This window comes from Passer montanus, unplaced genomic scaffold, assembly GCF_014805655.1.
Source record: "Passer montanus isolate IOZ18808 unplaced genomic scaffold, ASM1480565v1 scaffold8, whole genome shotgun sequence".
Taxonomy (NCBI): domain Eukaryota; kingdom Metazoa; phylum Chordata; class Aves; order Passeriformes; family Passeridae; genus Passer; species Passer montanus.
This window is the reverse complement of record NW_024373256.1, coordinates 7,466,544-7,487,928: the sequence shown is the minus strand read 5'-3', so window position 1 is coordinate 7,487,928 and position 21,385 is coordinate 7,466,544. Positions and strand designations below refer to the sequence as shown.

At 38.8% G+C, this 21,385-nt stretch overlaps 1 protein-coding gene across 1 annotated transcript in view; it reads right to left on the bottom strand.

Moving 5' to 3' along the window:
• Positions 1–1,323: 1,323 nt before the first annotated feature.
• The window catches only part of DNAH3 (dynein axonemal heavy chain 3), a 60,046-nt gene continuing 39,984 nt past the window's right edge, over positions 1,324–21,385 (bottom strand). Inside the window, exons 44-61 of the mRNA XM_039731865.1 lie at positions 20,867–20,990; positions 20,622–20,778; positions 20,032–20,175; positions 18,825–19,491; positions 18,559–18,724; positions 18,012–18,228; positions 17,018–17,200; positions 15,932–16,130; positions 12,933–15,074; positions 11,732–11,957; positions 11,121–11,365; positions 9,663–9,779; positions 8,727–8,881; positions 7,821–7,988; positions 6,867–7,009; positions 6,096–6,300; positions 4,861–4,998; positions 1,324–4,694 (exon numbers count right to left, since the gene is read on the bottom strand). Of these exons, the coding sequence (XP_039587799.1) occupies positions 4,341–4,694; positions 4,861–4,998; positions 6,096–6,300; positions 6,867–7,009; positions 7,821–7,988; positions 8,727–8,881; positions 9,663–9,779; positions 11,121–11,365; positions 11,732–11,957; positions 12,933–15,074; positions 15,932–16,130; positions 17,018–17,200; positions 18,012–18,228; positions 18,559–18,724; positions 18,825–19,491; positions 20,032–20,175; positions 20,622–20,778; positions 20,867–20,990 (5,750 nt within the window). The 3' untranslated portion in view covers positions 1,324–4,340. The remainder of the gene's footprint in view (positions 4,695–4,860; positions 4,999–6,095; positions 6,301–6,866; positions 7,010–7,820; positions 7,989–8,726; positions 8,882–9,662; positions 9,780–11,120; positions 11,366–11,731; positions 11,958–12,932; positions 15,075–15,931; positions 16,131–17,017; positions 17,201–18,011; positions 18,229–18,558; positions 18,725–18,824; positions 19,492–20,031; positions 20,176–20,621; positions 20,779–20,866; positions 20,991–21,385) is intronic.

The window sequence follows — 21,385 nt, the reverse complement described above, 5'->3', positions numbered from 1 at the left end:
GCCCTTATAACTTCTGTCAAGAAGTATCCCAATGATTGCACAAGATGTCATTCCTACACATTAATTTTACTTGCAAAAACAGGTTGTCCTAAAATGCCTCTGCTTTCTGCAGAATTTGTAATGCACTGGATTCACCCAGTCAGTGTACACTCTGTCCTGTACTTGCTGAACCTTCTCTTACTCCCCTTCCAGTAAATACTGTCATTTTCCAATTTATCACCCTAGTCAGGAGATGCTTTAGAATAATTTAGAGGAAAATGATGACATTAACTTTATATTCTTCAGAAATAAAAGTCCTGAGTCAGTTGCATGAACTCTCCTGCAAGCCCACTGGTAGGCAAGGCAGTAATAATTTGTTGACACATTATCTGGTCTTGAATACTTAAAAAACACCTCCTTTCTGGAAGTTTTGTCTCTAAATCCATCATTACTGTAATTTATGAAGGTGTGCACTTACAACTAACATTAGCAAGCACACAACATTTTAAGATGGATGTGGCACCTCTTACTGCACGTCCCCCTCGATGTCTGGGGGTGAGAAAATGCTCATTTTGCTGCAGATGATTCCCAGGGCAGCATCACAGCACCAAAATTAGGATAGCTTAGGTTACCTGATCCATCTTCCTACTAATACAAACTGCTTCTTGTAATGCCTTTCACATGGGAAGAAAATAAGGCAAGCAGGACCTCACTGTCCTGGGCCCTACTATATCCATGAGAAATGGTACCAGTAACATCCATCTTTCATCCACAGACAGAAGGTCACTTATTTGATCATACCTATACAGTCATTTCCAAGAATGCTAATTAGAGCAGAGACCTGCAACTTTCACTGGTAACTCTAATCCTATTAGGCACAATATTCTAGCTCTAAGTGGAAGGATTTGGAATCTTTGTACTGTCTCCTGCTTTTTAATTGCATAATTTTCCCCTTAACAGCCCAACAGTGTTAAAGTCCACAGGGGTAGTACTTTCTAAAAAGAATTTTTGTATAGATGAGAGGAAGGTTTCAGTCTCCTAAGAAAATGTACAAACCCTGTCTTACAGCATCCCTAGCTGAAAATCTCTCTGCTAAGGGAAAAATACCTCTTGCTCCATAATGATTTTTTTCCCATCTGCCTTGAGTTATTACCAAAGCTGTAAATCTGCAATTTGAAGTAATTACAGGTGGCGTTTGTGGCTTATTTAATGAGTGCTTCTAATTAAGAAATGAAAATTCTAAACCTGTCAATCCAAGGATTCTAATACTATTACAAGGTACTTACTTTGTCAAAAAAATTATTTTTCATATTTCTATCATGTCCAACTAGCAGCTGAGCTGCCTTTTTTTTTTTTTTTTTTTTTTTCCTAAATGCATCTTAGCCAAGAAAGGTTGTGAATTCTTATGTTTAGCCAGTTGATCATTCTCCAGGAAGGTGTAGTCAATGCTAAGGAAATAAGGCTGGGAAGCTCATTCCAAAGAACCACAGAAACATATCTCTCAAGACAGATATCCCTTGACAGTAAATTCCATTGCCTTTCTGTACTAGGGAGGGCAGCCTAGGAAATCATGTACTGCTGTAATCATCAGCTAAAGCAGGTCAGCCATGCCTGATCCCTGGTGAAGGGATGAACAAGCCCTCTCTTACAGACTCCTCTCTTATCTATATATATTTTTATCAGGTCTACAAAAGCTTAAAATACATCATTAATGACATTCCAAGGGATGCCTTCATATCAAATCTAAACATCAGCACACAGGCAGCATTTAGAAAATCAACACAGTGACATTGCACACAGGTCATAGCAAAGTCTCTGCATATTCACAAGAACCACAACTGTGTCATTTAATAACTATCAATTACTGTTTGTTCACAAAAAGGTTAACAAGCAACCCACATGGTAATCTATTACACAGATTTCTAACAGTTTAAAAGTAATTGATCTCCATGAAATATAATTTAGGTAGTGAATCCGACTATTTAAAAATTGTTTCATTTAGAGGACTGTTTGCAAGACTTATCTGTAAGAGGACTGACAAACCTTCATTTCAGAGTTAATTGTTGTTGGCCCAGCCTCCCTCTCAGCAGGTGAGGTGTCACCAGAAGCTATGTCTGAGCAGAAAGATCCTTCTGAGAGCAGTGACTGAGCTGATCAATCCATAGGGAAGGATTTAACATCCAGGTCCTGTCCCTTTGGCCTGCACAGAGGCTCAATCACTGGTGTGTTATCCCTGACACCACAGTCACCTAATTAGTGATCTGAACTGTTGATGCAATTACAACAATTAGATGCAGATATTCAAAAATACAGTAATCACCACAATATTTTACTAAATGTATAATACATTTCTGTTAATTTAAATATATGAAAACTACAAAATATCTCTCTTATGAAGTCTAAGAAAATAATTTTTTCAAGGACCCATTTTAATTAATTTATTTATAGATCTACTGAAACATGATTCTCTTCTTAAAAACTGTTGTCTGTTTGGATGAGTGTGCTGTAACATTCGTAAACAAGTTTTATTTTGGTATAGGTGCCAAATATCATTTAGTCTAATTTCTTAAGAGTAGTTTCTTCCTCTCAGTAATTTGAAACACCTGCACATCTCTGTCCTTTTTATTGAAACAAACATCCTTTAGGTGTCCTGGCCTGACACCTTTGCTCTGCTCCCAGGTACCAATGCTGCACCAGATGCTGCATGCTGGACTGTTAATGAGGTGTCAGGTGTGGTGCATGAAGCTGCTCTTACCTGTGCACCTTCCTGCAGAGCAGCCCTGCACAACACACCCCAACACTTCTGCCTGACCTTGCACTACCATTCTTAACAGCTACTATTTCATGAATGCCTGCATAAAACAAACCAGTGGTTAACAAAACAACAATGAACTGTTTTCACCTAAGGACAACACAACAGACGAATTCCTATGGCAAGAACTGTGTCTTTTAAGGAGATGTAACAGCAGCCCTTAATGCTTGGACCAGGATACTGGGAATTGCCAAATGATGGCTGAATCTGACTTAGTGAGGCCTCTAGCAAGTCATTAAAATGCTGCAATTTGGGCAATGAAAAAAAATACAAGACCCCAGATTAGTGGATGTATGTCTAGTGCATGTTTTTTAAAATGTTTGCCTTGATCTTTGTGCCTCTCTTGTCCTGTGTACACAACAAGTCTAATGATGCATCTTTAGTACCTTCTTGGCATGCTGTGGGGATTAGTTAATGACTGAACAGCTCTTTGAAGATGTTCAGGCTATTTTATTTTTAATTAATGTTTGCAAGCTACTTTGAGCTTCTCTGATGAAAGGGCTTGAACAAATACAAAATTTCAGGCAGTTATTAGTCCAACATGCAAGAGAGCAAGAGGAGGAAGTTGGGGTAGAGTCAATTTTCCTCACACTGGCTGGTATGGGGCTGTGTTTTGGATTGTGCTGAACACGGGGTTGATAACACAGAGATGTTTTTGTTATTGCTGAGCAGGGATTGCACAGAGCCAAGGCCTTTTCTGCTCTTCATACTGCCAGGCTGGGGAGGAATTTGGGGGTGTCTGGGAGGGTGGGAGGAGACACAGCCAGGACAGGTAACCCCAAATGAGCAAAGGGACACTGCAGACCATGTGGCATCATGATCAGTGTGGAAAGTAGGGGAGAACAGGGGGACATTTGGAGTGATGTCTTCCCAAGTCACCATTACATGTGATGGGCCCCTGCTCTGCTGGGAATAGCTGAACACCTGCCTGCCTGTGGGAAGCAGGGAATTAATTGTTTTGCCTTGTTTGTGTGCATGGTTTTTGCTTTCCCTATTAAACTGTCTGTATGTCACCCCATGAGATAGTGGGGGGAAATGGTGTGAGTGAATGGCTGTGTGGGGCTGGGCTGCTGACAGGAAGTAAAGTGAGACTGTGGGAGAAAGAAAACAGCTCCATGTATCAATCAGGTACCTGGAATATGCAGGTAAATAATATTGAAAAAAAAGTTATATGGCATAATCATACCGTTCTGAGAAATGGCAGATCCCAACACATGTTGAGAAGCTCTCCATGGAAATTCTGACACATCATCCAGGAATGACTACAGTTTTATAATACAGCTTGGGTAATTCATTCTATCTGAGGATTGGAGGATTGGTTTCATAGGTTGACAACAGAATATTCTCATCTCCTCCCTCCTTGTCCTACATACTCCTGAGACACAGAGGTGGTAGGCAAATCCAAAATCTTTTTGCAAGATTTGTAAAGTAGATTCCCAGTAAAATCAACATCAAAACTCTTTAGCCCTGATTTCATTAGAAAAAAAAAATCAGCCATGCAGCCATTGAGGAGTAAAGCAGATTTTTACAATCTCAATATTGCACCCTCTCAGTCATCCAGCTGGCAGAGGGCTGCCACACCTCTATTTATCCAGTGTTTCTGGGGCTTGTCTGAAGGGAGTTCAATCGACAGGACATAGTTGGTTGAGTGCCCAGTGGTGGATAAGACACCTCTTCTTTCACTTGTCTTGTACACAGGGCATGAGTAGATGTTCTCATGAAGAAACTTGGAACTTTCTCCAGGTTTCAGCCATATTATGGGCAAAGGATCATAGAGGATTTTTGGCAGTGATTCTCCAATTACCAAGGATTCTCTATCCCATCGTGCACCTTCCAAAAAAAGGCCTCTCACATAAGCCCCATCTTCTGGCATTTTCTCCATTGTGTGCTCCTGTTTCATTACCTGGAATGATTAAACCATTGCTTGATTTTATCTGGAGGATACTAAATCCTGTAAGTAACAATCTGAAATTGCTCCTTTAAATAAAATAACATTTCATCTGAAAACTATCTCTTGCTGCCCCAGAACATGTCTGTTAAAGAAAAACAAAATTCTGGATTTTTCTTACCTCAAACTCAAATCCAATGTGGTCAATTGGGATGGTGTATTTTCTGGCAAAGTTTTGTAAAACACCAGTCAAAAAAGACTGAGTGAAGAAGAATCCTGACAGCCAAAAGACTGTGGGTGGCCCCTTGTCAACCCAATCCTGAACAAGGAGAGAGAAAACAAATGTAATAAAAAATCCAATATATTTGTAGCTTCACTGTGCCAATTCACCAGAAAAGGATACACTCAAACACTGAAACAACCAGAACTCAGTGCAACTGAGAAAAATTTCAGAAAGTAGCATAAGCATGTTTTGTTTAGTCTAGATAGTGGCCTCTAAAAACAAGAAAAGTGGTTGAATTTGGACACTTTTATCAAAATACTTTCTTTTACAGTCTTGTGAACACCAATCTCCTAACATGAAAAAAGGCCAAATTCTTTTCCATTCTTCCCTGACCAATGTCTCTTCACTGATCACTGTGAGGGCACTCACTAAGCCTACACATCAGATGCTAGCAGAGGAAATCATTCCTCTACAAAGGTGCCAGACAAGGAGATCTTGGACCTTGTCCACACAATGCAGTAGGAAAAAGCAAAACAAGGGCAAAATGTCTTCACACTACTGTAGGTTATTTGGAATCAAAATGCTCTGATCCAGCAAACAGGAAACTCTGCCATTTACATAAATCTCAGACACTTCTTCCTAGCTTTCTCCTTTCCTGACTTCTATGGGGTTTCACTACATCTCAGTAGCTCCCTATTTAAGGTACACCCAAATTTTAAGTAGTTTTAAGAGTGCAAGGGAAAGAATGGAATGACAAGTTAAAAATAAAATAGCCTGTTCAAAAAGTGTAAGAAAGTATTGTCACATTTTATGAAACTTGAAAGATATTTACAGACACGTGTATGAAATTTCATAGTGCCTGTTATGCAGTGGTTCTAAAGCATTCTCACACCCAGCTCAGTGCCCTTTCAGCAAGGAAGTCATTAAAGCACCAATTAAAACTAAAATGAACCTTCTAGAAACAGAAAGATGGAAGCCACCAAAAGCAGCACTGGATTAGCACCAAGGGATCACTCTCCCAGCTCACCCTGAGCAAGTGCCCAGCTGACTGCAGTGCTGCTGATGCAGAGTGTGTGTGAGCAGCTCACAGTCTGAGCTACCCAGGGGCTGCTGAGCAAGGACAGCTCTGCCACACCCTCCCCATTCACCTTCCCACTACAACTCCCCAGACCCTCAGTGTCAGTTCAGCAGACCTGGAAGAACTCCAGGCGGCAGAGCAGATCGGACACGTAACTTCCCAGAGGCTTCAGTGATGGATAGGATTTGGCAGCCCACATTGATGGCACTTTTCCCATCAGCATGCTGTTGAAAACATCTTCAAGCTCAGAAGACATCAACACTTGGCCTTTAATGGCTTTGCCTATATTAATGAGGCTGCTCCGAACAACTTCAGTAAGCCTTGAGAGAAAACAAAGGAATTGTCATTATTTACTTCTCACTACCTGGCTAAATACCCCCCAGTCCAACTTGAATGAAGGGTTGATAGAGGTGGTAAATGTCCTGTCAGAAATTCCTTATCTCACCTGTAGTTATCAAAATTCTTACTTTACTTTAGAAAAGCAAACAAATGAGAGACACACACACAAATAAAAGACAGTGAAAACTTTCACTCTAGACAAGGGAAATCAAGCAACAAGAGCTTTAAAGCTTGTGGCACTCATTGTCATAGTGTGCTGTGAATACTGGGGCCTGGGTATCAAAAAGACTAAAGTAGGCTGCTCTACCTCAGCACAACAAACTCAAATGTGATTTAAGTTCATACTCCAAGAATACAAGTACTATTGCTATATTCAGGTTTTCAGCTGCAGCTTTCAAGTCTTTCTAAAGGATTCATCCAAAGCAGAATCTAACATGTCAGGAAAAATGTACTGTAAAAGGCTTGTTCAAGGTTTGTGAGCAGCTAGCACCAATGCACACAAGCATATTTCAGTTTAAGAAGTACAACACAAAACACTGAGCCATACCTGTTAAATCTAATTAGTTCTTGCCTAAGAACTGTGTTCATGGACTCTTCATAAAGTACTGGGTATGCCTTCATCACTTCTTCCATATCAAAGCTAGTTGGTAGTTTGGATAGGATGTCCTGTGCCAAATCTTCAACAACTTCCTGAAGTCACAAGTTTGCAGTGAATAACAAATATTCCTTTTTTCCCCTCCTATTTTTATTGAATAAATTCCACAAAACACTACGGATTTTATATTTTTCTGTATAACCACATAGGTATTTTAGTCCATTTTTACAAAGATACAGTGCTTTTATGCTCTTACTCACTTTTAGTATCATCCTGTCTGTCTCTGCATGTGCCTGCTTGCTCCTTCCTTCTCAATAATTTTAAATTTGTTAGTAATTTTTAATTTGCAACAAAGTTTTAGGTGATTTCTAAGGAAACAGGCAGGAGAGCAGGCAAGCACAATCCTATTTCTGCCACAATGAAGGACAAGATGAAGCATGCAGCATAAGCAAAATAAGAAGACCCCATGAATAATCCAGCCACAAGAGAAGCCTTACTTATAGAATATTAGACATCAGAGAATATGATCATTACACAACCCTGAAGGAAATGAGGAAAATGAGGAAATTCCACTTTTCAAGAATCCACTTGTGTATAAAATATAGGATGTCAAATCTGAGAGGCTTGAAATGTTATTTATCCATATCTCAAAGTGGCATGGATTTGGCCTGAGTAAACTGAGCTGCCAGGACATGTGGTATTAATCTGTTTGAATGCAGAGTCATGAAGGTACCTTTCATCTTTAAAGGTGCTATGCCAAATCCATCTGCTTCTCTACAGGGACATTCACATCTACTCCCAGAGCTACAGACATGAGATGAGAGGTGTTGGATTACTCTGAGAGCTAGGACATGCCAGGAAAGGGCACCTTTCCAGACTGCACATTGATCTTTCTTCCCCAATTACCTGAGGGGACTTCCCAGCTCCCCCTGCTTCCCTAGGCAAAGTCAGGAGCACTGCATGGAAAAGCTGGTTGGTCTCCTGGTTATCCTTGGTGATGTCTGCATTTTCATGAAGTCCAAACACTTCAGGGTGTGTTGTAATTGGCAAACTTCGTATGTACTCAATATAGGACTGTAAAAAAACATTCAGATACCAGACATCATACAATGTGGTAGTCATAAATGATCCAACTAGGACAGAACCTTCCCATTTGCACCTAAAGATGGTAATTCCCTGTTGAACACATCCAGGAACTGACTGACTCTCCACAGAGATAAATATAAAAGTTCTGAGTGATTCAAAAGCTCACGGAGGAGTTGTTATTACCACCCTCGTGTAAGTGGCAAGAGAAAGGAAAGCTCATTAGAAATATCCAAGGAGTGCTGGTAGGAGTCACAGAAGGATGCTGGATGTGTCATCCCTACAACTGTGGGATCTGAGCACATTCATTATCTCTATGCAGCTGTTAGAAGGGAAAAAGAGGATGGAAATTGAGTATACACACATGCCATTCCACCTCTCCCTCCTGATTGCTGCTTTCAAGGTCAGACTGGTTGCAGTCTGACACTGCAGAAGTACTATGTAAATTCCTGCAGCCTGAGTCCTGTTTGCCCTCTAGAACTGTATTGGAAACCTGCACAGGGGTGGTTTCTCTCTTCATCAAAAAATGTATTGGATGATCTCTACATCCCCACTGGAGTATTGCAGATATTAAGTACCAGATTCATATTTCATACACAAGATACATTCTGGCATGGCTTTATGATATTATGGGGTGTATTTTCTATTTGTTGTATTCAGCATTATCCAAGCACAGTGTAGGTAAGTTTCTTCCCCAATAATTCAGAGAATTTACACTTGTCTTCTCACCTCATAGGGGCCATGTGGTGGTATGTAGTAGTCACTCCCAGCTGAAAGCATGTACTTCTCCTGCTCTATGTCCTTGTTGTAGACTGTGGAAAGAAGGGACAGGAGAAGACGCCTGTCTTTATCATCTGTCACTCTACCTCCATAGTTACACTCCCCTGGAAAAAGACAAAGAAAACCAGGACAAAAACCTGAAAATTAATGAACAAATCAAAATTGGTTTGCAATAACATGAAACTCTAGTAAGTTGAAGCTCCAAAGCTCCAGATTTTCCAAAGTCTTTAGGCTTTATACTTCAATTGATTCAATGGAAATTAGACACTTGAACATCTAAGGGCCAAATTTATGTGTCTTGATGATGGAAGGTTTAAGGAACACTATCAGTTGGTCTGAGAAACTGCTATTATGTCCCAAAATTCTTTTTCATAAAGATAATCATAATATTAACAAAAATTAAGGATGACAAGGGTGACAAAGGAGGTGCCAAAAAGCAGCTTATCTCCCTGGAGAAAGAGAACAGAATAGCCACAGCAGCTGAGTTATTTCCACACATTAACATCTCCTGCTTTAAACCCCTGAGTACTACCACATCCTCTGGTGAGACCCCAAAGCTTCCTGTGTCAGTCTCACACTGATCAGCAAAGGTGAACCAGGTGAACCAGAGGGTTTTATTTGATGAGCATGAAGCAAAGACCAGGAGGTTTGCTGGGACATCAGTAACTGTAGCCATATACAAGTCAAAACAACAATGACATCTGAGGGTTTGGGAGCCAACTCCAACATCCATCCAATGACAACCATATTGTTTGTGGAAGGCCAGTAAAACCAACCAGTGTGGAATCCACTCAATTTGTTGAGAACTCACCAGTTTATCAGTGTATCAGCTGAAAGTGCCCAGCAAAGCCAACTAACACATGTGAAAGGATGTAATGGCTGTACCTGTCAGATAGGTCAGAGCTTCAAATGGGATTTCTTCATATTCATTCAGAAACATCTGGATCTGTTGCATACTGATTCTGAGGTCAGACTCGTTGAATTCATATGGAATATTCCAACCTGTTCAATTCAGAAGAGATACAGAGGGCAGTGGTGCAGTGTACTGACAGCTGGGCTCAGGAATGGTGGTGCTGGTACTGCACTGCTCCTACAGAGCTGAAGATACAACTGCCAGATAGTCTAGAAGCAGCCTGGAATATACCAGGCTGTTTATTAAGCATAGGCATTTTGTCATCACAATATTCCTGAAAATTATATTTTACCTGCTTGGTACTTTAAGCTAATCTGGACACAATGAGAACAGAAGTTTTAATCAATTTATTGATTTCAATTTTTAATCTGCCCATCTATTAATACTGTTTGCAGATGAAATTCACAGTAACAGTACAACAAAACAAGCATGCAAGCAGACAAACAAATAAGAACATACTCCAGATGAAAGAATCCTTCAGAAAACCTAAATCCCTAGTGCAAACCAAAAATAGGGTTATTGATGTTGCTATCCTTCTTCACCCAGATAATTGGTCACACTAGCAGTAGATGTTACATTAGAAAATGGCCTCTAGAAAATTCACTTTTACTCTAAAGCAATAAATGAATGTCTTCATACTGGAAGTTCAGTGCTTATTTAAACAGCTGACTATTAAAATAATGACAGTGGCTTTCAGTCAAAATATAATATTTCCTAACAGCAACCTGTTATGAGGAAGAGAGACTCAGCTGGAATGCAAGACTGAGAACTTCATTTACACAAGTGCAGAGCATAAACTTTATATAGTTATAAAAATGGATTCTCTAAGTCCATACATTTGTATACTATGCAGAAATTCTATATAGTTTTCTACATATTTGAAGATTACAGAAAAAGCTGAAGCACAAATCTTATAGCACATATCTTTTTACTGCTATGTTATAAACAACACACTGCAGCTATATGGATTTTTTCAAACCAAGTAAATACATGCACTATGTTTGATAAAACAAAGTATGCACACAAGCAACAAAACCAGAATAGAAGGTGGCATATTTTTAATTATAAAAATTTTAAACGGATCTGAATTTGATTGTTACTAAGAACCACAGTAATAAGTTAATAGTTTAGTAAGCTATAATTTCATGTAACTACTGTATAACATATTAATTTGGAAAAATAGTACTTTCTAGTCTTCCCCAGGGTAATACTTTTAATAGCTTCAAAAGTAGCTTTGGCTGAATAAAAATCCCTGCAAATAACAGCTTTTAGACTTTATGATGTTCTGTACAATGCAGATTGCACTCTTGTAATACTCTTAACAGTATTGCAGTTAACAGTACTGCCTTTTTACAGAGAGACTCCAGCAATGCATTTCAAAAGCACAAATCTTTTTTTTTAAATGAAGTGCAAAATAATCTAAAACTTACCCAGAGGGCCAAAGTGCCTCCTTTCCTGCACAACAGCATGGAAAAAGCAAAGACCAAAAAGCAGTTTTTGCCACATTTTTGGCTTTTGGCAGCTTTTAAAAAACACAGGGTCGGAGATGGGATCATTCAGGTATGAGCGAAGAAGGTTCACTCTCATGCCTTTTGGAGGCTCATTTGTCATTTTGATGCCATTCTGGAGGATACTAACAGGAAACTTTTCTGATGGATAACTAGTTAGCCACAACCTGAAAAGTTTGAAAAGCCCATTATTAAAAATCATATAATAGTAAGAGTAGTAGTAATAATAATAATCATTTTTAAATCAATAATATACTCCTGCATCTTGATCTTTAGAAGACTAATTTTTCCTACTTGCTTAACTATAATGATAACATCTAAATTTGGTCTAAAATGCAGGCATAAAGTAGATTATATGGGACAGATAGAAAAGATGACCTCTTAATTATGGATCTTTATTTTATCACTGCACATAAATTATATGAATGTCATACTCAGGCATTCTTACAGAAGAATTTAAATTTCTTTTTAGTAGTGTCTTCAGCAAAGAGGAAATGCTCACATTAAAAAGTGCAAAATACTAAAACTCCTACCTGAACTTATCATTGGTATTCTCAGGCACTATAACTTCCTCACAGATTTTTTCCAAGGCAGGCATCCAGCTGGTTGCAAGATGGCAGTTTTGTAACACTACCCAGGTTCCATCAGTAATAGCCTGGTAAATCATTTTTTCTGCTATTGGGCCCTGGCCCTGGCCCAGTGAAACTGTTTGAACACTTGAGCTTCCCATGCTAACATCATCAGCAAATTTTAGCAAACCTGTGATGTCAAGTTTTATACATGCAAAAAAATATGAAGTCTATTAGGAAGTAGAATATGTTGTATTCATTGGTTTTATAATCTAATTAAAGGGAGAAAAATCAACAAATATTTTACTCAATTGAGAAAAATAAAAGAAAACACAAAAAAACCCCACCTCAACAACCCAGAAGTAGTATCATATGCTGTAGCAGTCACTGTGTCTCTGAGGCATATACTAAAATATTGGGGAGTATAAGGTATTAATTAAAAAAAAAGAAAAAAAGAAAAAAAAACCCCAAAAACTAGCCAGGTTAAATGGCTGACCTCTTCTTTGGCCCCAGGTGTTCAGTTCCAGGCTGCACAACAGCCCTCGACTCTCTGTTGGATGGGTACCATTGTTTATGGGGGTTGAGCTGCAAACGGAATCTTTAGATCTGGCTAAAAATAGACCTCCAACTTTGCTATCAAAATCAGTACTTCCTGGAAATACATCCTTATGGTATGGCTCCATATCATAATTCTTTTGGCAGAAAACCAGATTTAAAAATAATCTGGGTGGTTACACTTTAAAGGCCATTCAACAAATGTGTTTTTAAGTGTGGCCTATACACCATTTAATTAGTAACTGAGAGGGAGGAAACTTACTGGAGGAGGGGCTGCAATAAAGACTGGGGCAAACCTCCAACACCCACTGAAAAATTGTAATGCAGGTACAAATTATAAACTGGTCTGAATGCTTCAATCTGTTAGATCCCCAAATTGCTGCTCAGAGACCGAGACATTTCATCACCACTACTTTCATTCCACCCTCTAACAATTTTACTATAATTGTTTATATATGGGCAGATGCCAGTGTTTGATATTCCTTCACTGCTGTATTGTACTTTAAAGATTCTTTAAAGATCAAATGAGGGGGCCTACACTGTTAACAGTTTAGTCAGACTCAGTGACATTTAACCAGACAAAAAAAGATTTTTTTAATACCAATCTCACCTGCCATAGGATCAGCACCAGGTGATAATATAAAAATCAAAGGGGCACAACAATTTGAGTCACTGTAACTTCTTCCAAGATCAAATGTAGGTGGTTCAATAAATGTTCTTCCCATGTTTTCCACAATGAAGATCTGCACTGCTGGGACAATTTTGTCAGGTCGCAAACACCTGAGAATAACCATGCGATCTAAGCCCGTCAGTGAGTTCCAGTCATCTGGGAAGGCTTCCTCATGGGGCCTGACAGAGTCATAGATTGGCTTCCACTTGGAAGAATTGTCTCTTACGTGTTCCATCAGTCCCTGCAGGTTGGTCAGGCAAGATGCACGGACGAGCTCAGCCCATGATTTGTTAGACAGCCAGTCTGGAGCTGGATTGGGGTGAGGATTGTCAAGAGCAACCCCTCCTGTCAGCAGGAAACGCCAAACTGCATCATCTATCTGGCCTTTTCCCTTCATGATGCCTACTGTTAGGAGGAAGGAGAATAACAGCTTGTCCTTTTCAAACAGTGAACGGCAGACATTATTATAGATGCTTACTGTGAAATGGTCAGTGATATTTCTAATTCTCTCCTGTAGGCGTCCACTCTTAACGCTTTTAGCAATAGATTGAACATACAAGTTAATGAACCAAATCAATGAATACTGGTACATAGGCTCAATGTTAGCCAGATCAGAGATGCAGAAGAAGACAACAGCTGAATGAACAGCAACTGGCTTATATCCCATTCGAGTAGAATCTATTTCCTTCTCAGTTACAGAGGCAATTTGTTGCTTTTCAGAGATTTCTGCAGATAACTCCTTGGATGAAGACAAAATATTAATTGCTGTTTCATCCTCTAAGATGTTTCCTTCTGAATGGGAAAGGACCTCCAGGATTTTATCTTCTAATTCCTTTAGTTGTTTCTTATTGGCTGCACTTTCTAGAATGAGTTGGTTTTTTTTTTCTTCTAGCTCAGGCTTTTCCTTTGCAGCTACAATTCCAAGAAGCTGGTCCTGAAGACCCAAAGGTGTAATCATAAAATTGAGCAGACAAACTTTCACAGCCACTTCAGGATAATAATGAGGATTTCTTAAGTGGGTTGTCATGTAAAACCTGAAGTCTCTTGAATATTCAATTATATTTTCCCCTAATTTCATGTATTCTACTCCTTGTTGTTTGAATGTTTGCTTTAATAAAATAGGTTCTAAGAAAGCATCTAATTCTTCACCAATATTTTCTAGCAAGACTGGTGTTCCAAGCTGAAGAGCAGTTTCTAATGTCCTCACATAATGTGTGTCAGATAGTTTGATAACTGACAGCTTGTTAGTTTTCTCCATATTTTTTATCCACTTGTTAGCTTGCCTCTGAGGATCTATCATTAAAGCCCATCTTCTTGAGTTAGAAACAATTACACCATTGTCAATGGAAAAAGAATCAACTGGCAATCCAGCAATATGCCATGCACGGATCTTGACTGGATCCCCTAATGTATTACTTAAGCTAAAATCACTGGAGCACGGAATGTTCTTTTCAATGCACAGATCCTGCCACTGCTTTTGACATTTCAGGCGATAATCGACAGTAAAGGCTCCCAGATAAGCCACAGTTCCTGATGACAACAGCACATCCCCTACTAGGTCTATGTACTGAATTCCTAACAGCCGTGCAGCTTCTGTCCATCTGTCCTTCTCTCCACCCAGACCACTGATCAGCTGTTCAGCTCTCACAAGCTTCAGTGAACAACGTTCAATATTATTCTCTAACTCTATCTTTTTGTTATTCATTTCATCAAACTCATCTTGCAGAGCCTGAAGGCGATCAACAACCTCCTTAAGCTCTGCTTGTTTCACTTGCAGCTTCTGCATCTGAACGTCCAGGATCGCTTCGGCCTCCTGCAAGCGCTCGCGCTTTGGGGCGACCACTTTCTGGACACGGTCATAGACCTCCATGGCTCGCACCCACTTGCAGAGGCCTTCACAGGCAGAGGACACGTTCTTTACAACCTCTGGCTGAAAATCTGGGTGATTCATAAACTTCTCTCTAATTTTCTTCATTATAGCAGGAGGAATTCTATCCTTGTCAAATGATTTTAATCTGTCAAGGAACTTAATATCTGAAAGAAGTTTTTTGGCTGGCCCCCAGAAGTCTTCAATCATTTTACCTATATTGCAAATAAGACTAAAATCAGGCTTAATACAGGCATGTTCAAACTGAAAAAAATACTTTGAAACATAGTATGAAGAATTAACATCAATGATATGGCAATTAAATTTTACTATGCAAAGACCATTAAATAGTTCGGGAAAATCATTACTTAAAGGAATTAATACAGGACCTTCAATGGCATATTTATTAATTGCATATTAATTCTAAATTAACCAAGCATATTAAGGGAAACAAATTACTATACAGTCTTTCTTAGCATCATCTATTAGATAAATCAGTAACTGTAGAATTATTCCTTCTTGATCTAGATAAGATCATTTTGGATGAAAGGCATTTATATAATTCTTATTTTTAATTATGAAGGGTTGAACTGTATAAGGTAGAAGAAAGAAAAGGGTCTCTTTTCTACCTTGCAAATCCTGTGCAATCCCACAATCGAAACCACACAGAAAAATCTTGTTAGAATAATGTATGGCAGAGGCATAACTAGAGTTCCCTCTCCCAGAATAACTGATAGTTTGGAAGCAGGGTTTACAAGGAGAAACACAGGCATATGGTGCACAGCACACCTCCAGCACCCAGAGTTCCTCAAGGCAATGCAAATCTCAAGGCTGGGTCAAAGCAAGTTGAAGAGATGACTTTGTGCTGGTGACTGGGATCATATTTACAAAGCTTGTACAACAGTATCAGACAAGGGCAGTATGTGCATGGCACTACTTGGTGCACTTGTCACTGCCAGCAAAATGCACCTCCAGTGCACACAGCTGCATTCATGCCAGAAGCACCTGACCAGCACACCACAGCAGCACGCACACGTTCCTGGGGCAGGGATAACAAAAGCTGTGTCATTACCACTGCCACTGGGGTCGGGTTTCCTCTCTGGTTTAACTGCCCTCATGACACAGATACTCTCCATGACGAGCTTGACAGGACCAGGTGGATTCTGCATGGATTTCACAAGAGTGATGTCTGAAGGATTCAGGGTGTTCAGAGCTGCCTCTGCTGCCTCCAGAGCTGGCAGAGCCTCTGCAAGGTCTGCTTCACATTCATCCTGTGAAGATATTGGGCAAGCTGTAAACCTTCACACAGTACCAGGCTGCAGCCTGATCACCCCACTACAGCACAGCCTCACAGAACCTTCTCTCTTGTTCAGTACCCATTAACTAGACTCTTCACAACATTGTGTTTCTAGGAGAGAAAACGACTTGCACAATTTGACTGCACAGTTTAAAGAGGGAAGGTTTGTAGATAAATTAGTAACTTCCATAAACTGAACTGATAGTTGAAAAAGTCAGATAAGCTTTCAAGATCAAAGTCTCTCTGGTTTAGCAATGAGAATTAAAAAAAAAAAAAAGATTAGATATAGTTGTTCTTATTTAGATCTTACAGTGCTGATCAGGTGAAAAATGGATACTGTGTAGTTTAAATTCTTTATCATATATTCTGATCTCAGCAATTACCCATATTAAATATCACTGACATTTCCAGCTAGTTACAGAAAAAATATTGAAAAATCTTGAGGCTTCCCACAGGAAATTCTGTGTTACAGACATCTGGCTGTGGTATTACCTCTAAAGTTATGCCTAATAGGACTACATGCAGCATATGCCAAATTACCTCAGCTAACTCTAAATTAACCATCTTTGGGCCTGGAAACAGTTAAACTCATTATTCAAGCTGTTGAAAATGAGAATATATTAGTAGAGAAATAAGAGCTATACAGCTTTTGGAATGTGAACTAGAAAGGGAAGCTGTGCAGGGCTGTGAGATGCAGTCAGACTCCAAACAGCCCGAATTTACTGTGTTTCTATTAGGAGCATGTCATTCATCATCTGCAATTTTGTTACTTTAAGTCACCCCATTAACACATCATCACATCATCACAGCTCCCATTTACTTGGAACCGTCCTGCTCCAGGCTCAAGCCCTTGTGCTCTACCTTAATTCCCTGGGCAACAGCAGCTGCATCATTGGCCTCTTTTTCATCTGCTGACACTATTGCCTTTTTTGCATCTACTTCAACTGTTTCCTTTTCAATCTTGACCATCATTTTATCTGTTTCTGCAGACGTTTTAATCAGTTCAGGCTGAAGATCAGTCAGTTCTTTCTGCATGTCTGCAACCTGATGAACACAACAGGAAATCAAGAAGAAATCTGTGCAAACATTGCATGCATTTTATATCTTGATGCCTTAGGAATAAAGACTGGAAACCTCTATAGTAATACAATCTAAAAAAGGACATGTGATCTAAAGAATTAGTTCTCTAGTTTATTTTTGCTAAGAGCTGTTTCATTTAATGTTTCATTGATTAGATTTTAAAAGGTATATTTGTCATCATCTATAAAATACACTTGATTTTTAAGCTTCATTAATGTCAATAATGAGAAATATATTGATTAATTCTATTTTTCCATCACAGTCACTTTCAAATAATGAAAGTCAAAATAATGCTTCAGTGCACAGGTGGAAAATAAAATCCAAAAGAAGCTTGGAATGGAACACAGAATTTGTGACAGCAACAGCTGCAAACTGGATCTTCTTCTTCATCCAGCAAGTGTTTAGAAGCCCCTTTAGTTTGTATCTTGGAAAGATCAATCCCTGGATCACATGGGTTGAAAAAGGAATTATTTATCTGGAACCTGATCAATTTTCCTGCTTGGAATCTACTCAGAAATTAATGCTTAATATTGCCTTACACTGCTTTTTCATTTTTCCCCTATTTTGGAAAGCTGAGGTAGATTCTCCATATAAGGTTTTCAGAAAATAATGAAATGTATAATGTTTAGTCTTCAACATTTAACAAGTACCTTCATTTTAATTCTGTTTTCCATTAACAGCTATAATCCAAATGTAGAGATCACAGTTTCTTTAACTTACTAAGCAGAAATCTAACTTTTCCTGCTGGCTTTCAGCATCTTCATCTGAAACTTACTTGTGAGGATGCAAATTCAAGCTTTTCAAGTCCCACAAGATAACGAGTCCTCATCATGTCAACTTCTTCCCTTTTTCTGTTCAGCAGGGTCTTGAAGGTGAGAATCAGCTCCACGTAGGAAGTTGGTGTCACGTAGTTGTGTCTGCGCAGCGTAGCGTAGTACCCGACAGAGAGCTCTCTCACACTTTCTTGGAAATATTTGCACACTGACACAACCCTAGGGAAAAATTTTCCGCATTACTTTGAAAATACTGTCTGTCTTTAGGTCAACTATCAAAAAATTACTCTAAGCTTATGAAGTCATATTAGTGTTAGGGAAGGCAGAAATGTATTTTCCTCATTATTAGAAATATTATGGACTCTTCTCAAAGAGTGGTGTGGTTTTGAGAAACATCAGATACATATGTCTCAGTATCTTTGACTTGCACTGAAATGCCAGAGTTGGCTTAGCTTTGTCCATTTATAAGGACAGATCAAATACATTGGGGCACAAAGGGCAGGGAAACCAACTTTTGCTTCACATGTTTCTTGAGAAATAAACTCATACTCTTTTCTAATGTCATCTTTGAGCTCAATATCTTCTAAGAACTTGTTAGCAACCATTTCCAAAGCATCTGTAGGCCAGGTTTGGAACCAATCAATGGTGCAGCAGTTTATCAGTGAAGGGAACATCCGTAGTCGATTCCGAAATGCATCTCCAATAGGACTCATGGCTGCAAAAATAAAAACATGATCATTACCTAAGTTTCTTTGCAGTTAGGAAGGAGAAAAACAAATAAACCCATTCTAAGAAACAACATATTGTATACAGACCTAAGACAATATGCAAATTTTTCTTCACCCTTTCAATAAAGAAATTGTACATAGCAAGAGGCGTGGCTTCAATTTTCCTGTTCTCCATCCTTGCTGCACTTTGCATTTTCTCAACAATTTCAGCTTTCTCATCCGCTGCGAAGATATTAGGCACATCCCCAGTATTTAAGAGCATGTTGATATCTTCTACAAATGATTCATCCTTTATTTGATTATCGCAGAACAAAAAGGACAAGTTGTTGTTACCAACACCTGTTTTCAGCATGACTTGTTTAATATCATCTTTCCATTCACTGATGCCATAGGACTTGGTGATTTCGATCTGGAAGAGCTCAAAGGAATTCATGAAGGTGGCGAGCTTGGTCGCGCTTTGCCGGCCGCTCCCGCCAACGCCCACCAACAACAGGTGTCCATTATCCTGTTTCAGTACCCTGCATATCCTGGAGATGTGCTCAATGGCAAACTGGAACATGACCAGGGACATGGGGGCCTTGCTGATATTGTTGTATTCCTCAAGATAGTATTCCATCACGCTTGTCAGCTGCTTTAGGTCTGTGATTTCATCATAAATTTTGACAGAACTACTCGGCTTTAAATAGTCTCCAAAGAACAGGGCACGAATATTATCATCAGTGACTTTTCCAGTAGGTGAGAGATGACTCAGTACCTAGCAAAAATACAAGAATCAACAGATAATTCTAGCTATTAGAGAATTATATTCCTTAAAGTCGTAATAATCCTTATCTACATAGCATTAATACTGCAGAAAGCTCTGCTTTTCACTGTTCTAGTTACAGCCTTGGTCTGGAAAATAATACTGTAGGCTGACATGCAGGTTTCCACATATGCATACCTCACAGAAAAATACTGCTGTCAAATACAGGATAGTTCTGAAAAGGCTTTTCAGAAAGGTACCCACTATACCCATGGATCATCCAAATAATTATCGTGGGTAAAAACACAGATAAATGCTGTGCAAGACATTTGTTTCATTCCAGCTGATCTTCTCTACTAACTCAGAATCCCTCAGAAGTTATGAATCATTCTGATATGAATACTCAATGCTGAATAGAAGATTGTCCATACTTTTTAAATTCAGTGATCAAAATATTGCAAAATGCCTCCAATATTGATTTAATTTCAATGTTTAAGTATTTCTGAAAATGCATCAGTATCATCTTGGACCCAGCACATTACCCAAAAATACCTTATTAAAGTTCTGCTTGAAGCTATTTAATGTTGTCTCTTGTACCATCTGAAAGAAAACATTCTTGTCCTCGTCATCAACCAAGCGATCATAGAAAACTCTGTAAACCTCATGAACCCAAAGTCTGATCAGTTTATCTCCATCCTGAAAATGGAAATACAAAAGAATGGGTAAATATAGCTCAGGCAGGATTTGTTCAAAGAGAAAAGGTTAGAAATGTCCATCTGGACCCTGCTATACCTTGTACTAAACTCAGTGGGAATCTTTCAATCCCAAGCCATTCAGCACATGGCCCAGCATCTGCTAACTTAACTGGATTCCTCACCTAGTTAACATCTTGTCTTTCCTGCCAACACAAACTGGGACTATCATGTCAAAGCATTTTTTCTCTACTGTATCAAATCAAATTTTATTAACAAAATGACAGCTCTGTCCCTCAGAAACAGACAGAAAATATGTAACAAGGAGTTCAGAGACTATTCTGATCTTAAACCCTGTAAATCTATTGAAATCATAGTTCATGTATTATAAAAATAATTAACTTTTTTCACTGCTCTCTCCTATGTCAACATAATTAAACTATAACTTACTTGCAAATGAGTGTGTGGACAGAGCAGAACTCCTTTAATAACCCTGGAAAAATCCCTCAGATTAAAGACATAGTGGGATTTTGAAGGAGTTGGGAGAAAATTATCAACTGCCAATTTATACAGCACCGATGTCGCTTGGACCATCATCTTACCCAGCCTTAAGAAGGAAAAGAAATACAATTTTAACTTCTGCAGATAAAACACAGGGAAAAGACAAAGCTGCTACAGTAAATAGATCCCATTACCTCAGAAATGAAGAATCAAAGCCTTTACTGAAGTGCCAGTCAGTAACTGCAGTAAAAATCTTGGTTAAAATGTCATCATTGAAAGCACAGATAGAGACAATATTCAAGTGCCGTGTGAAGCGTCCTGTAACACACACAGAAGGATGCAGAGAGATTTAAATAGTGAGATATTTTTCTACCTTTCAGCTTTCTTCTTCTAGATTTGCCTGTCACTAAAAAAATTTGTATCTGGCACCAGCTTCATAATTTTTGCCCTGCCAGCGAAGCAAAAGAAATATAAACTGGATTACATTTTCTATTAGTATTTAACTTAAAACAACTGTTTTGAATATGTAAAACATGAATTTCCATTACAAGGCTTATTGCCCAATTTAAAATTTCAGCTCACATCAGCCTTTTGATTATGATATGACACAGTAAAACCTTTACAAAGTCAAGCATCTTGTTACTGGCTTTCACCTAAAAAGAATCAGTCTATACATGAGTAAATTTTAGAAATTTAGCTGTATCAGAAGAGTT